Source organism: Vulpes lagopus, chromosome 9, assembly GCF_018345385.1.
Source record: "Vulpes lagopus strain Blue_001 chromosome 9, ASM1834538v1, whole genome shotgun sequence".
Taxonomy (NCBI): domain Eukaryota; kingdom Metazoa; phylum Chordata; class Mammalia; order Carnivora; family Canidae; genus Vulpes; species Vulpes lagopus.
The window spans coordinates 62,656,783-62,674,633 of record NC_054832.1 but is presented as its reverse complement, the minus strand read 5'-3'; the positions used below and the strand labels follow the sequence as shown (position 1 = coordinate 62,674,633).

General features: G+C 36.4%; 1 protein-coding gene across 2 annotated transcripts in view; it reads left to right on the top strand.

Annotated features, from left to right (window-relative positions):
- Positions 1–17,851, top strand: part of PREX2 (phosphatidylinositol-3,4,5-trisphosphate dependent Rac exchange factor 2) — a 285,113-nt gene that overhangs the window by 240,202 nt on the left and 27,060 nt on the right. For both annotated transcript variants that reach the window (XM_041768878.1, XM_041768877.1), the window contains 2 exons: positions 1,911–1,977; positions 2,210–2,400. In XM_041768878.1, coding sequence (XP_041624812.1) covers positions 1,911–1,977; positions 2,210–2,400 — 258 coding nt within the window. The remainder of the gene's footprint in view (positions 1–1,910; positions 1,978–2,209; positions 2,401–17,851) is intronic.

The following is a 17,851-nucleotide window of genomic DNA, read 5'->3' as shown; positions in this document are numbered from 1 at the left end:
GCTCTTGATCCAATGCTCTTAATAGATATTGACTCAGCCAGCTGAATGAAACTATGTTTTCTTGGCACTTAATGGATGTTCCAGGTTAGAGTCATTTGTGCCACCGTAACCCAGTCATTTTGAGCAGAACACTGCTTGGGGTGAGTGGAATCCTCATATTCCTAGCAGCTTTATGTGCTCAGGAGCAACAGGTAGCTGTGGGATTTAGGCTGAGGGAATAATTTTCCATGGACTCATGTACTCTTTTCCACCATATTGCTTTTTCTATCAAGCACACTTGAAAGGCATGGGAACATCTGATCAAGGTTATCTCTGTGGGTTCCAGCTTTGAGGCACCACCTTTGTTCCAAGATGGTACATGGAAATCTTTAGGAGTTCAAAAAATAATAACCAACTTTGGATGCAGAGCTATTGAAAAATTTTTGTTATTGTTCAATTTGTATTTGAGACATGAATAAGCTAATTCTCAGTAAGAATCAGCATAACTTTCATTTTGGAAGTTACTCTTAAAGTTTTCCTAATTTAAAGTGTAAAACTAGATTAATCCATGCTAATTTATCTTAAAAAGAAAGACAACACCAAACATCATTACGAGGTACAATGCTAATGGGAATAACAGTGTGTGTGTTTGTGTGGGTGAGTGTGCATGTATGTGCATGTAGAGGGAGACTCTGGGCATAAAACCCTCTCTCACAGATTTTGCCCTCTACTACTCATGTGTTTGGTAATAATCTGACAGTATTTTGAGGTTCTAAAAGGTGCTCCAAAACACTAGCCTAATCAGTTTTATTTCAATATCTTGTCTGACAATCATTCTAATATTATGGAACTTACTTTGGTACATCAATATTAAGTGTTCACATCTTGAAAATAATTTTGCTTCATTAAAGATAGTAGATTAAATATAACTTAAATGTATCCTGTCTTCATGGGTCATTTCCTTAAAATTTCAGTTTAGTATTGAGTCAAGAGCTAATAAGCAAAACAGCAATAATTCTTTGGAAATTGGGTTTAATTATTGCAGGCCACTAAGATTCAACTTCGTGTATTAAAATGGTACCACAATGCATCCTGCTGACAAAAAGAACAAGTGTATCCTTGAAGAGGGTCTTTGGTGACTCCATTTGGCCCAATCTGAGCATAGTTTAGTGGATGAAAGAATTCAACTCAGTACCCTGTTTAAAATTAGTTTTTTGAGTATTACTGTTTTAATCTTGCACAATAAATGAAAACTAGATACTGTTTTCCAATAGTCACAAGAAAATATATTTCTTCAACTTTTATAATAATATTATTGTAAATACTAAAATAAAAAATATTTGTGTTATATACTGTTCTAAGCAATTTATTTACATTAATTCATTTAATCTTGTAGCAGGCTTGTGAAATAGAAGCTGATGTTATCCCCAAATTACAAAAGAGGAAATTGAGGCATATACAAATTAAGTAATGTCTCTGAGGCCACACAATATGTAATAAAGCTGATGGTGGCTTTAGTCATTTTTTTTCTTTTTCTTTTTCTTTTTTTTAATTTTTAAAAAATTTTGTTTGAGAGAGCACACGTTCAGGCCTGGGATGGCGTAGGTGGAGAGGGAGAGAGAAAGAGAGAGAATCTCAAGCAGATTGCCTGCTAAGTGCAGACCCCGAAGTGGGGTTCCATCTCATAACCCTGAGATCATAACCTGAGCAGAAATAGGGTCAGATGCTCAACTGACTGATCCACTCAGTTACCTCTTGAGTCATTTCTTCTGAATGGAAGAATAATTGACTTTTTTGCAATCCCACTCATCTCGGGGTCCAACACTTGTTTATTCATTTGTTTTTAAAAGGAAGTCAGTGAAACATGCATGTCTCCATGCACTTTAATTTTTCTAGCAGTAAGTGATCGTTTATTCTTCGGATTCTTACAGGGCCTTCTACTTGGACAAGTCAAATTCACCACCAAACTCCACATCCAAAGCTGCCTATGTAGATAAGGTAAAAAGAAATGAGTGCTTTTTCTGATGTTTTGCCATTTACATACTTATCTTACTTAATTTTTCTGCTGCTGTTCTGTATAATTCTGCATAATTACAAATATCTGTAGCCTCCAATTCCATCACCTCCACAACGAAAATATTTTAGACTATTCATTAAATTGTATCCTATCTAAAAGGATTTCTTCCTGCTAGACATGTTGGACTTTATGTTGATCACTTTTTTTCTGCAGCTAATGAGGCCTCTCAATGCTTTGGATGAACTTTATCGACTGGTGGCCTCGTTTATCAGATCCAAGCGCACGGCGGCCTGCGCAAACACAGCCTGCAGCGCCTCCGGGGTGGGGCTGCTGTCTGTTTCCTCAGAGCTGTGCAACAGGCTGGGAGCTTGCCACATCATCATGTGCAACAGCGGTGTGCACAGGTATGTGAACTGGCCTCCCCTGCCTGCCTCTCTCGTGCTGAATTCACTGGGAGGTTCTTTCTTATGTTTTGGTTAAGCAAAATTAGAACTGGAAACATTCAAAGGACTCCGATGTATTTGGAATAAGATTTGGGAAACCAGATCGTTGTTACACAGTATTTTCTGGGCTTTAGCTATATGTTCTGTGACTATTTAATCTACAAATGAATGCAATCCCACATTTATATCACCGTATCTTATCTGTCTAGAATCTTATCATCGTTGCATTTATATTATAAGATTTATACTTTAGATACAAACTAAAGGAACTTGCCTGGTAGGAGCTGGCAAGTAGCTAAAAAAAACAAAAACAAACAAATAAACAAAAAAACTTCCTTCTCTGCACTTAATGGACATTCCATCCTTTGGTGTTTGGGTTTCTATACCCAGTGGTTGTGAGGTAGGTGCTGCCTGGGGTTACTACTCTCTTCCTATACTTGGCAAATTTACATCCAGGAGCCCATACAATATGCGTTCCTGAAAATGGAAAGGGAAATTTTAGGTGGGTCCAGTGCAAGTGATTTGTCTTAGACAAGTGTACTCAGTCTGGGGCATCCAAGGGAGGCTTATGAACTCCTACAACTGAGTCAGCTGTGAAATGGGGGTGGAGGAGCCCATGTCAAGTCTTTCCCCATAACCACTTGCTCCTCCTCTGTCTCCTCACCATTTTCACAAGGAAGTGAAACCATGTATTAACAATAATGAAGCAGAATTTGGTCCGCATTGTAATCTGAGTGGGTAAATAATGTCCTGTCTCCCATCACAGCCTCTTCTTGGAACTGGCCCAGTTAGATTTTGAGGATGATAGAATTGTTTAGTCACATTTACTTGCTACATGACCAACACAGAGGACTGCAGTTGGACTGTCGGTCATGTAAAATCATAAAGTGATGATGCTCATGTTAGAGGCATAAGTACAGCATGAACAACAGACAACAAAAATAAGAAAAAAGATATAATAAGATGATAACATAATAAAAAATAACAAAGAGACCTCCATTGCAAGAAAATGTAAGTGACCTAGGAAACTTACAGCTAAAATCTAAGATTCAGAAGGAAAACTGATCTCTGAGATGGGTAGAACTTTCCCTAAAGAATGTGATGTTTGAACTGACTTTTGATGAGTCAGGGTGAAGAGGTGAAAAGTAGGAGAAAAATGATCCAAGGCAGCAGGTTCTCATCTGTAAAATTCCATTTCGATTTGGTGTGCTGAAATTCTAGTCTTCAGGTCCTCCACAGCGTGTTCTTGCTTACGAAGTATGGCAAGACCTTATTTCTCTGAAAGGAGCATTATATTCTGTGGTTGACAAAGCATACAGATTTTTTCCTTTCTTTTAATGGCTGTGTACTTTGTGCTCCATTGCAAGCTATAATAAGCTTAATTGAAAATATCGTCTGCAACCAAATGCATAAAATATTTCATAATTTGTTTACTAGCAGAGAAGTGATCTCTCCCTTCTGATCAACTCATGTTCACTCCTTCTGTTCCCACTTATTCATTCACTCATTTATGTATTCATTATTCATTCACTCAGTAAATATGCATTGGGCACCAATTATGTGCCAGCACTGCTCTAGTTGCTGGGAATACAGCCTTGAAAAATTAAAATCCCTATTCTCAAATAGTGTGCATTGTGTTGGGGCAACATGATAACATAAATAAATATGTAATGCAGTAGATGGAATAAGTAGAAAAAAAACAGAAGTCAGAGAGGTATTAGGTGACAGCATGGGAAGGAGGGGTAGCACTATCCAACAGGGGATTTCATCAGAGACTTTTATGAAATGAAGGAGTGATTTATGCAAATATCTCTGAGAAAGAGCATTTGATCCTAAGGAGCAGCGGTGCAAATGTGGGAGCTCACATGGGAGCTCAAGGAACTGCACGAAGGCCATTGTGGCCTCAGTGAAGTGTCATGACTTTGATGATTGGTGTTCTTATCTTACCCTGGTGCAAGGTCATGGTTGTCTGAGGACTGGATATACTATGACCACGAAGGGGACACTTCGGACTTTGAAATTACAAGCACACTCTCTTACTCCCACATTAATTTACTGAAAGTTAATGCAACTAAATCTGCACTTAATCCTAGAACCATGACCAGGTTGTCCTGATTATTCTCTCTGCTATCCCATGAGCAATTTTAGAATCTGACTTATGTTTCATAAGAGAAATAGATTGATGCCCCACAATTGTTTTGTAATTACCATATTCATTGATGGGTGTGTTGGGACCACAAGTAACATTGAAATTTCAAAGTAGTTTGCCTTTTTCTGTTCAATCTAAATGTAGCTTTAGTTAGTTCATTGCAGAGACATTTACCGAGATATAGGGACAAATATTCCAGGACAAATGCTGAATTTAAAGTTAAAACTATTTGAAAAAGGCACAGCTCTATTTTTCTATTATGGGGAATAAAATGGGAGTTTAACATTATCTTTTAATCTCTTGGTGAAGGCTGTGCTTACATTTTTTATGACAATAAAATGTGCTAATTTATTATTGGATTTAGAAATCTCATGTAAAGGCTGTTCTTAAAATAATTCCTTCATAATTAGAATTCAGACAGCCAGAGAGAAACCCAAGTAGATCCACACCTGCACTCAACATTAGACATGGAGATTTAGCTTCAGGTTCTGACAAGGGGTGAAGTCCACACTGTGAATCAGAATAAATATCACACAAACTATTTTTATCATTTACTTCTACAACCCAGATGAGAAATGGTCAGTGCTGTTGCATCCACATGAGATAGTCAATTTCTTACCCTTTCTGATTTTATTTACAAAATAAAAGGAGAATCTAAAATATTTTTAGAGTATTGAATGATACTGCATGTGTTTGATATTAAAGAGAATAATGTGGTTTTTCAGAATGAAAAGGCAGATTTAATTAGCATTAATGTCTAGATGTTTTAATGCCAACCTGAATTGGATGGCAGAGCTGTGTACAACAGTGAATGCAAGATTAGCAGGAATAGAATTCAGGATGAATTATTAAAATCTTCTCATAGCATTTAGCCTGGCTTTGTTTTTATTAAATTCTTTTCCCTAGGGAAGTCCTTTGTGTGTATTGCAATTCTACTGATGAACTTCCCTGCCCACACTCTCTTAACTATTCACTTATGTCAGTGATTGCTATTGGATGGTGGAAGAACAGGACTGTCTCTTCTTAAAAGCAGGTTTTTGCCTTTTAAACAGTATAAACTTGATATTAAAGGTAGTTTAACCAATGGAGCATTTTTATAATTTACTATCCTGACAAGCCTTCTTTCATGTTCATTTTGTGTCATCTTTTGCAGTTTTCATCAAACAACACACAATTAAACACAGTTTTATTAGTAAATATGGTTCAACAATCTGCTTTATGCTCCTTACAACTGTATCTGTTTTTTCAAAATGTACAATGTAGATTTTCTCATTTTCACTTTTATTCGTTACATAGTTAATCGAACCAGTTGCTGTACCGTAGTTTACTAAATGATTACTTTAGTGGTTTATCTTCCTTGTCCATTGCACATAGTGCCTGCAGAGAGGCTGCTTTCATTATATAGCTGTTCAGATTTCAATTTTATTTTCCACTAAGTTACAAGAAAAAAAAACAAATATCCTCCAGATAGAAATACTATGTCAAAGAGTTTAAACCTTTGTGACCAGTAATATATATTATTTAGGTTCCCAAAAGCTTCATCCTCATGTACAACACAACCAGAAGGTTAGGTAGTTATGTGGCACTTTCACCTTTTTCTGGTCTGCAGAGGGTATTTGAATCCATTTATGTATTGTGCTTCTCTCCTAGATGATATATCAGTAGTGCTTTAGTTTATGCTTCTTTGACTAACAAATTCAAATGTTTGTACATTTGAATTAAATATTTTTTGAATTTCCTTTTCCATGAAGATATATGCCATTCTACATACCTGCTTCATAGACAAAACTTGGTTTTTACCAGATTGAACAGTTCTAAACTACTGAATCAGCTCATGGCTTTTAAAGTTCTCTCACACTCCTGCCAGTTATTTGTTGCAAGCAATCCAAAAGCGTGCAAACAGGGATTCTAAATTTTCTTTTATTTCATACTGCAGCATCCTTCCATTCAATGCGGCATTTCATTTTGTTGTAGTTCTTTATTCCCACCCCAGCTTAACAGCCAACTGTTTTTCTTTAACCAGCATAAATCAGTATATTGCAAATGTTATAAAACAAGAATCATGGGTCTTATTGTGTCCAAAAACACAGATGTCATTTCCTTCTCGCGATATTAGCTTATGCTTCCTTTGCCAGTGGGAACAAGTAGGTGGAAATTTCCAGAGGCTACCTGAAAAGATAACTTCAAAGAAATATCTCGTGAGGGCAGGAAATCTGGGATCACGGTTTTTCCCTCTAAGGACTTGTTCCAAAGAGTTTTTGTCCACATACTCTCAGTATCTTTTAATAATTGGTCTTCACGGTGTTAGAACCTTGATATGGCCCTGCAGGAGGATACGTGATTTGAGCATAGGCCTCACTCGCCCTGTGATGGCTTTGAACCTAAACCTCGGTGACCTGTACACACAAATTATGTTTTATCTTCACACTTTGTTATGAGGATGAATCTCTTCCAGGAAACAAGGTTCTGCATTTTAAAGTAACATACCTCCTGTTCGCCCATCCAGTAGGGGGTTGTGAGCAGCACCACTAGGAGGAGGTTGTTGAATCCGGGGTTCACCAGCACCTGGCATTGGTCAGTGTCTTGTCTTCTGATTAGAACCCTGCTCAGGTGTGAGAAGGAAACAGTCTGTGGCAAGGCCTGCCTGTTCTCACTATTGAAAAACATTGATAAACATCAAGCTAGCTACCATCTGTGTATTACAGTGTTAGACTTTTTTTTAATACATTGCAGAAATTAGTTTTAACATATATAGAGTTTTAGGAACTAAAAGGCCACAAATACGTGAAGCTTCTAACTTTAGAGGGGTCTGTTCCCAAGATGCATTCCTTTGTTGGTTATGTGGAAATTGAGACACATGTTCACATTTGACAGTATGACCCTTGGTATTTGAATCTTCAGAGTCAACCCTCTCTTCCCATTCCCTGACAAGCATTTATATAATCCATCCTATGACCATCATATAGGACCCAAAGAATGATTATAAGCACTGGTAAGGAAAATGAAATCCAGGAATTAAAATATAAAAACAACTGAAGAAAAATATATATTGCTGGTTCAAATAGTTTTTATTTCAAATGATGAACCTGTAAGGATGCCCAGTTCATGTAAGCAATTAAAAAAAAAAAGAAAAAACCTTTTCAGGTAACTACTAATTACCAATTTTAGAAACCATTTTTGTATGAACTTTGAAGGACTCTCTTAGAAATATTTTATTTTGTCATAACCGTGACATCAAAGGACAAATTGACAAATAGGCCCAACTTAGGAATGCAGAATCTTATAAAAGTGGGGCACTCAAGGTGACCTGACTTAGGTAATCAGAGTCCTGATAGGGCAGATAATAAAGCTGCAACCTTTTCCATTGTGTGGTGAAAACATCAAGCAAGAGGAGGAGATTTACTCTGGGAATTTCCATCTATAAGTTGGATTGTAGGTATGGGACAGAAAAAATAAATTACCATAATAAGCAAATGTAGGTTTCAGATATATCCATTTATCTTTTGTTCAAAAATGACTTAAAAGCTTCAATAACAAGATTAGCGGAAATACTTGAATTTTAAATCTCCAGAAAGATGGCTAAATAGAACACAAGAAGCCTTTCAGTATACTAGCTCATAATCTCGGGGTACTGTACGTTCTCAACAAAAAGTTCTAAAATTATGCTCCATAGGAATCTGAAGCACATTAGTCTAAAACAGTACGTTTATATAGGGTAGTAGTAGTAATAACAGAAATGACATTTAAAATTGCCATTAAATGTAACTGCAGTTATGACTATTTTTCTTCAACATTTAAAATTTTATATCAATGTAACTGTTCTCATTTGTTTGAAATCTAATAAAATCACTAATGTATTGAAACAAAAGCAAATATGAAAATATATGATTGTGCTCTAATTTTTAGAAGGAGAAAAAATAAGACTCTTAGAATGGGGCTCTGGGAGAAAGACAAAATATATCCTATGCATGATAGGATATAAGTGTAAATCTTAAATACTTTGCCAAACTCATAGGAGCAGAGGATAGACTGGTATTAGCATGGGCTGGTAGGAGGAGAAAGTGGGGAGATGTTGGTCAAGGGATACAATGTTTCAATTATGGGAGAATAAGTTCTGGATATCTAATATAGGACAGTGTGACTGTACATAACAATAATGTTTTGTATACTTGGACATTTGCTAGGAGGATAGATCTTGTTTTCACCACCAAAAAAAAAAAAAGAAGAAAAAGAAAATGCTAATTGTGTGGGGTGATGGGTATGTTAATCAACTTGATTGGATGAATATTTCATGATATGTGTGCATATATATCTTAAAATCAACAAATGATATACCCTAAGCATGTACAATATTTAGGTCAATTAAACCTCAGTAAAATTAGGGGAAGAAAAGAAACATAAACCTAGAATTTCAAATCATGCTGAATTGTAAAATAGGCAAATAAGCCTCCATAACTTATATTAATTTTAAAAACCAGATAAATAATATAGGTATTTTCTATTAAAATGATTAGAAATCATGGGCAGTCTGGGTGGCTCAGCGGTTTAGCGCTGCCTTCAACCCAGGGCGTGATTCTGGAGAGCCGGGATCGAGTCCCACGTCAGGCTCCCTACATGGAGCCTGCTTCTCCCTCTGCCTGTGTCTCTGCCTCTGTGTGTGTGTGTGTTTCTCATGAATAAATAAATAAAATCTTTAAAAAAAGATAAGAAATCAAATATTTCAAATATGATAGAAGTTCCATTCTTTAATTTCTTTCATTATCTTTTGTAAAAATTGTTTACCTTAGAGATGGGTCAAATTTCCATATATGTTTGTTTTGTTACCTAGATTTTTCTTTACAATTGATTTGAATCTTAATAAATTAGTGTATTAAATTATTCTGTAATTTTAAAATGTCCATTGTTTTCTTCAACTTAGATTACAGTGAAAGAAGAATAAGACAGTAATTATGAGAGTGACTTACTGCTGTGGGTTCTAGTTCTGACCTTCAGCTATCACGTGATATTGGCCCCAAAGCCTTAATTTCAGTATATAAAAAATGAGAGTTTGTGATTACCTTACATCATTAAAATTGGTAAAGTTTCAATAATCATAATACATTAAATATATCTTGATAAAAATAATCTATAAGAGTGGATTTTTAAAAAAAAATTTATATAAGTTCTATGCCCAATGCAGGACTTGAACTCATAACCACAAGATCAGGAGTCGCATGCTCTACTGACTGTGCCAGCCAGGCACCCAGACAAAACAATCTAAATATGTAATTACTAATTATGTTTCATGAGTATTTGCCAAACCCACTTTTACTATTTGAACATATTAAATTTAAATTTAATAAAATTTAAGCATTTGCATTACTAACTTTTATTTGGATTTAGCTATCTAAAAGTGATAATTACAGAATCACTATAAAAATTGTTAAGCAGGGCATGAGTCTTCAAAATTTATTTTAAATAAGCTGAAGTTACTGTTTTTCCTAAACCTGCAAAATTATATTAAAAAGAAAATAAAATGCCAGTCACTTTCTGGGATGTGTTTCTGAGGGCTTCAAGGTTAGTGATTTTATAACCGCTCTAATAAATGTCATAAGTCAAAAATTCGATCTTCCAGAGGAGAGAAGTAATATGGCTATCTCTTCCTCTCTATGAACCTGGATCAAGAGAGCAGGTGGCATGAAGAAAGTTGACAGAAGGAAGTGGCCGCTTATGCCTTTATGATGTTAATCTTAAATTGGTAGTAGGTCATCTAATATCATCTGGAAGAATACAGAGGTATGAGAATGAAATCCTGTAAAGAGGAAGGGTGTAGGGTAGCACCTGTTATAGGTTTTAAAGCATGACTAGTAATTAGCCAGTGAAGGAAATGAAGGATGGTCCAGTGGAGAAGGATGTGGAATTAATCTGTTACATGTTGAGTTTAGATGTCCATGATGTCTTCTATGGGGATGTCCTCTGACAGATTCATAGACAGCAAGGACTAAAGGGGGTATATATGCATAAATGGGTATAATGTAAACGGGTATATACACACAAACATAGCAAAGAGGCTGTGGAAAAACAGAGGTGAAGTGATTCTTGAGAACAGGAAGATTGGAGAAGGGACCATATCTGAGAAGGCTTCAAAGAGATATATTTGAGCTGGTTTAAAACATTACTAAGAATTTTCTGGTAATATACTTCATGTGTTAGCAACAGGGAAGAGATATTCCAGGAAAAAGGCACAGAAGTGTGAGAAAAGAGTGATCAGCTGCCAACCACGAACACTGAGAAATGACCACCCTGGAACGCACATGGAGTGTTCATATTCCCTGGTTCTCTAGTGCTCCATCCTCTGGCACCCTGATTAAGAGGAGCAACAAAGGAGGAGCCTCCGAATAAAACACTGAAGGAAGGATCCACTAGAAAGGTCTAAAAAATACTGATACAAAGCTCTATTCAGTGATTTGGGTAAACAGGTCAAAGAGAAAATGGTTGTAGTATAGTGTCAGAGAATTGGGAAACAGGTGAAAATCACGTGCCACTCAACCATAAGTGTTGGCATCGTCAAAGAACCTACAGAGTAAGGACAGAAGGCAGATAGCAAAGTAGAGAAGATGGGAATAGAAAAGGAGTGTTGAAGGACTTTAGGCAGCCAGGAAAGGTACCCAACCTATTCAGTTAAATCCCCCAAAACAAAACAGAAATGAAAGAAATTGGTGCAAGAGTCCAGGCTGAAAAATCAAAAATGCAGAAAAGCAGATTCAAACCTGGTAATTGAGGTCCTAACTCACACATGTTTCACATTCATACCCATTTTTAGCACAGCGAATACATCCTCATCTGCCTACGTGCCTGCTCATCACCTATCCCCGTTATGGCCTCTGTGCCAACCTCAGCAATGAAAAACTAGGTCAAAGAAAAACACACCTTAATGGGCTTGCCTGGGAAGGAATGAAGGATGTGGAATGCTTTGCCTGGCGGTTGATTTTTAAGCCTAGGCTTAAAGATATATGCTGAGAACTTTCAGAGAATGTATTGAAAGTTGCAATAGAAAGTCCCATTATCTTTAATGGGACTTTCATGGCTAATTCCCTGTGCAGTGCTGAAAATGTGCCCCTTAAATTCGATTGCTTTTTTGCCTGAAGATATATGGAGTGAGTTGAGTATTCAATTTGGCTGTGCTTCTGCTGCCAGGATCTCTCTCCAGCTGTTGCCCATCACTTCTGCGTTTGTTTGTTCCGTTTGTTCTGTTGTTTTGCGCAGCACCCCTCTCTGCCTGCCACCTCCTTGCCTTCTTTTCAAATGCTCATTAACCCCTTGATTTTCAGCTCTCAGGCTGTGACACATAGGAATCCAGAATGGTCCTGGGAAGATTTCATCCTTACTGCCTGTTCGACAAGAGTCAAACAACAATCTTGAAAGCCCAATAGACGTAATTACAGGTTCCCTTATGGCTTATAAATAGCAAATGACTTTTCTTTCATGAACCATGGCTTACACTTCCCTTTCTCCGGGTTTAACCACTGCTCATACCATGTCTTTTGACTAACAACTCTGCATGAATTTTGATAGTACTTGGAAAATACACATTATAATATGTCCAATTAATTATCACAATATTAACTCATTAACTATTAATTACTCTGATCAAAATTATCATGGGAAGATTTCATCAGTACTGCCTGTTTGACAAGAGACAAACAAAAATCTTGAAAGTCTCAATAGACATCCAGAGGTTATTTCTATAGAATCTACTGGAAACTTGCCTGAGTGATTATGGGCTTTTGGACTGCAACTATTGTTAGACTGTAACCCACATTTTATTAAAGGAAGAATGTAAATATTTAGTATCCTATTAGACATGTGTATGTGTATATATCAGATGAGTGAATTCTTTTATTGTTGAAAACAAGTATCTGCTCTTTTTTCACATAAATGTATTTATGTGTTTTATTGGAAAAAGCACCTTCTCTGTTTCAGGGGAACAAGGACATAGGTGTTAGGTTTTAGAAACCCCTATAAACTTGTGGCAATTTTCTCAAGCTTTCCATTTGTCACAGACACTTTGCTAAGAGTGACCATGGTGGGAAAGATCAATAGGTTGGCAGTGGGCCTTTCCATATTAATTTTGCAGAGACTCTGCCTGTGTAGAACCATAGCAGTCACCTGGGAACTGAGCAGTATTTAACATACTGCATTTAGCCCTCAGGTGTTTGATTCTTTCTCTTTGTAAGGTAATAAAAGGGAGCAGGGGAAAGAAACAACATTAAACAATTAGTTTTTCATTCAGGTGCTTCATTCTGGTTGTCAATAGACTTTTTACAGGGGCGCTCTGTGCTCAGTACTTAAAAGTAATTAGAAGCCAGAATAAATGAGATCACTGCGGGAATGAACATGCTTTACACAGAACAGTGCATTTTATATAGAAAAATGCAGATCTGTGGTAGAGAAGGCACACAGTCTCCCTTCAGTTTATTTTTCCTACTTGATTGCTTTACAATCAATATATTACTTAGCATGCTTCAAATCTAAATCCTTTTTAATCATGAATGTATTTTCGTACGATGGGGTCTACATTCGTAGTGAAGTGGTTTGGGCTGGCTGAATTAACCCCTACCAAAACAATGCATTTAAAGTACAAATGCTGAGACCACGATTGTGATTGTTGACTTATGGATGTGGGGAGCTGGAACTTCTAAATGTAGTAATCCACATGATGTGACTTTGGTATGATGGAAAGAGCCCTGGATTTTGAATCAGAAAACTGGTTTTAAATCCTGTTACTTCCTCTCTGTGACTGTGATTACATCACCTGGTCTCTCAGGGACTTATTGGTGAAGTGGGAATAATGATTTCTCTCTGAAAAAAGATGGCAGAGGAATAAATGAACAATACATGTGAAAGCATCTACGGCAAGACCTGGCAATAGTGAACACTGGGTTTTTCTGTCTTACTCTGTGTTTCTGATAATGAATCCATCTTCTCATTGCAGAGAAAAAATATGAAATACAAGTTTAAAATAACTAGATCAAGGATGCCTGGGTGGCTCAGTGGATGGGTGCCTGCCTTTGGCTCAGATCATAATCCCAGGATCCGGGATCAAGTCCCGCATCGGGCTCCCTGTGAGGGGCCTGCTTCTCCCTCTGCCTGTGTCTCTGCCCCTCTCTCTCACTTTCTGTGTCTCTCATGAATGAATAAATAAATCTTGAAAAATAAGATAAAATAACTAGATCATACCTACTAAATCGGGGAGACCTTGTAAGAACTATTTTTAAAAAAAAAATCACAGTGGGTACAAAGGAGGTCTTAAATGAGTTCTTACCATGAAGAAGAAGTGGTAATTTTGTGATGTGATACAGGTGCTAGCAAACCCTACTGTGGTAATCATTTTGCAACACATAAGTGTATCAAATGAACATGTTACACACCTTAAACCTGCAAAATGTTATATGTCAATTATAGCTCAACAAAGCTAGAAAAAAAGTCACAGTAATGTCAGTATAGTATGAAATAGGAGTATGAAAAACATAAGAGTTAACTCCTCTGATCTGTAAGAAATGGAATACACAAAACACTGGGTCCTATGGGAACTTATTTTTAGAATTCTCCTTTGGTATCTTGTAGAAAGTCATTCAAGAGCAGCAGAACAGGATCCCTTTGTATTCAAGGACAGGAAGTTTTCTTTTCTGATGTCAAAACCCAAGAGTATGTGTTAGAGACAAATATTTAGAACTTGAAAAGAATCAGATGCTACCATTTGTTTATTCTTTCATTCATTGAGAAGAAAAAGAAAACTATGGAGCACCCGTGAGTGGCATGCACCATGCTATACCAAACCAGAGAGTCCTTGGTGTCACTGTACTTAAATATGAGGTCTTGACAGAAGAACCACGTTGGAAGTCAGACAGCCATAACTATGGAGCATGGGTTCTCTTTAATGATGACAATAGGAGAGAGGTGGTCAGAAGATTGAGTTGAGATTTTAAATGAAATGACTCAAGGAATAGATTTGTAAGTTTCTTTTTTTCTTTTTTTTTTTGATTTATAAGTTTCAAAGTGCAATAGAGAAGAATATATAACATGTCATGTTGACACTATGAGAGAAGGGATTCTGTTAGAGTTTCAGATGTTTTCTTCTGAACCCAGAAAATACTGATAAATAGTATAAGTATAAATTAAACAATAAGGAATTCACTCATCTGATATATACGCATGCCTAATAAGATATTAAATATTTATATACTTCCTTTAAGAAAATATGAGTGACAGTCTCACAATAGTTGCAGTCCAAAAGCCCATAATCCTCACTCGGGCAAGTTTCCAGTAGATTCTATAGAAATAACCTCTGGATGTCTGTTGAGGTTTTCAAGACTTTTGTTTGTCTCTTGTCAAACAGGCAGTACTGATGAAATCTTCCCATGATAACTTTGATCAGAGTAATTAATAGTTAATGAATTAATATTGTGATAATTAATTGGACATATTATAATGTATTTTTTCCAAGTACTGTCAAAATTCATCCAGAGTTGTTAATCAAAAGACATGATATGAGCAGTGGTTAAACCCGGAGAAAGGGAAGTATAAGCCATGGTTCATGATAGAAAAGTCATTTGCTATTTATAAACCATAAGAGAATCCATGATTACATTTTTACTAATGTTTATTGTCCCTCTACTGCATTTATTACTTCATCAAATTTATTTAATCAGTGAACACTTCTTGAACAAATAAATAAAATGCATACAATACATTGAACAAATGCAGAGTATAAAGAAATGAATCTTACCTTTTAGGAGTATACGTATAATAATACCATTGGCATACATTAAGAATTCATGTCATTTTTTTCAGTAAGTCTAAATGAAATGCTTACTGAGTTCTGGGAAGTATGTAGGATCTAGGAAGGCCCATCAGTTCAAATACCAGTCAGGCGTAGCAATGGCGGTAGTGGTAGTAATATTAATGAAAATTGCTAACATTTATTAAGAACATGCTCCCTGTATTAATTAGTTAAGTTATACCCTGTGTTAAGTACTAGACATGAATTATTTCATTTAATCCTGGAAATAATATAATAACATAATATATCATTAAACTTGATTTACAGATGGGGAAACAGTTTCAGGAGCTTAAGTAACTTGCCCAACTTCACACAGTTTTAGCAAATCCAAGCTCCAACTCCTGCAATGCCTATGCTCTTTAGCCCCACACTTTTCCCACAAGTATGCTATAGCATGATAAGAGATATGATGTGTGACCCAAACCAAGCATTGTGAGATCATACACATGAGGGAACAGCACATGAGAACTATGAGAGGTGGTGATTTCAGAGAACCGTACACAGTAGAGTGGAATAACAAAGAAGGAAAAACCAGGGACTATATTGTTAACACCTTGTATTGCATGTTAAGAAGTGGAAGCCATTTGAATCTTTGCATTTTCATCTGCATTTTTTTAAAGATTGTACTTATTTATTTATTTAGAGAGAGAGAGAGAAAGAGAGCAGGTGAGTAGGGGGAGGGGCAGAGAGAGAGGGAGAGAGAGAATTTCAGGCTGACTCCGAGCTGAGCACAGAGCCCAACGTGGGGCTTGATTTCACAACTCTGAGATCATGACCTCAGCCAAAATCAAGAGTTGGATGTTCAGCCAACTGAGCCACCCATGTGCCCATTTCATCTGCATTTTTAAACAATCACCTTTGTTACACGGTAAAAACAGTGGCAAGACTAGGAAGAGTCAGAGTGAAATTGTACCAAAATAGGAAAGAGATATTAGCAGTCCACCTAGAGAGGAGAGCTTGATGACATAGTAAGAAATAGGAAATTAAGTTAGCATGAAAGGTACTAGAGTTAGGTATGTTAACATGTGGAATTGCACAATACATTCATCTCTTATAATGGATGAGTTTATTTTGAATGGCTTGGGGGCTTATAACATTTCTCCACCTGGAATTGAAGCAGTGGGTAAATCATAAATAACTAGAAACAGACTTTAGGAAAGCTATGATTTTAATCTTGACTACACTCACTCTAGGAAGGTTTTGTAAAAGTGGGAGCAGTAAAGATAGTAAAAATACCATTTCACAAGAAAACTTTAAGGAATTAGATAATTTCTACATCTTATTTCTTCTAATTATTTTCTTCTGAAGCCCATATCAATGGAGAAGCTCTGACCTGGGTATTTTTCCTACTACAGCTGCTTGTTTTATTATAGCTGAATAAGATGGGAGCATGAGAAAAGCACAAAGAAGTAAAGACACTTGGAAACTGAGCAGAATCATTTATATTTCTCCAACAAGGAGAAATGTGTTCTTAGTTCAAAGATTGTTGAAACTAATCTGCCTTAGGCTACCCAGGACAGAAGTTCTGATGATGCTGTAGAGTGCATAAAATCAGGCGATCATCAGAGCCTTCCATCTGTCATAAAAGCTTCTGTGTATGAAAGAGTAGTGTGCAAAGAGCAGCAGTAGCTGCTTTGTTCCAGTTTATTTCACCTACTTCGTTCTCTTGAGATTGAAATAGTCATTATTTCTCTGCAAAACTTGAATGCTGCCCAGGTAATCAGCTTAGTAAACTATCTCAGAGAACCACAGCTGATTAGAGTCCTAATAACTTGTTTGTGACAGTCACTTGAACAAGTATAATGGGTCTGGTTTTTAATTAAAGGAGAAAAAAAAAGATGACTTCTATAGGAAAAGGAGAAATTATGTCATGTTTTAAAATATAAATCTATAGGACTCTAGATGTACATACCTATAACCATATAAAGACATATAACTCATGTGAAGAATATTATCAAAATAATAGGTTCCTCAGGATGTCCTTAATATAGACTCTGAGGGATGCATTTGGCCTTAGGGAATTTTCTCCTTCTTGTTTCCATGACTAAAGGCAGCATTGGAGTTATAAAGGATGGTGAAAATGAGGTAGTACAAGTGGAAGTCCAGAGGTAAAAAAACAAAATTAGACCTCTAGTAATTATGTAGAATTCCGCATGGGACAAAACTCACTGATTTCAGAATTATGAAGTATTTGTTTCACCCGATATTTATCTAGTACAAAATCAAATTAACCTTCCTATTGATGCAAATGATTCAGATGAGTTTCAATACTTAGGCAGTTTATATAGATTGTTAAGAGGTCATGGCTAATGCCACCATTTGCAGAACTGGTCAAAACTGTTGTTTGACATATGGTCCCTTAGACTCAGAAGACCCCAACACATGCTGTTAGATGTGGTTATGTGCTTCCCCAAAATCCTCTTTTTCTAACAAGAAAATCA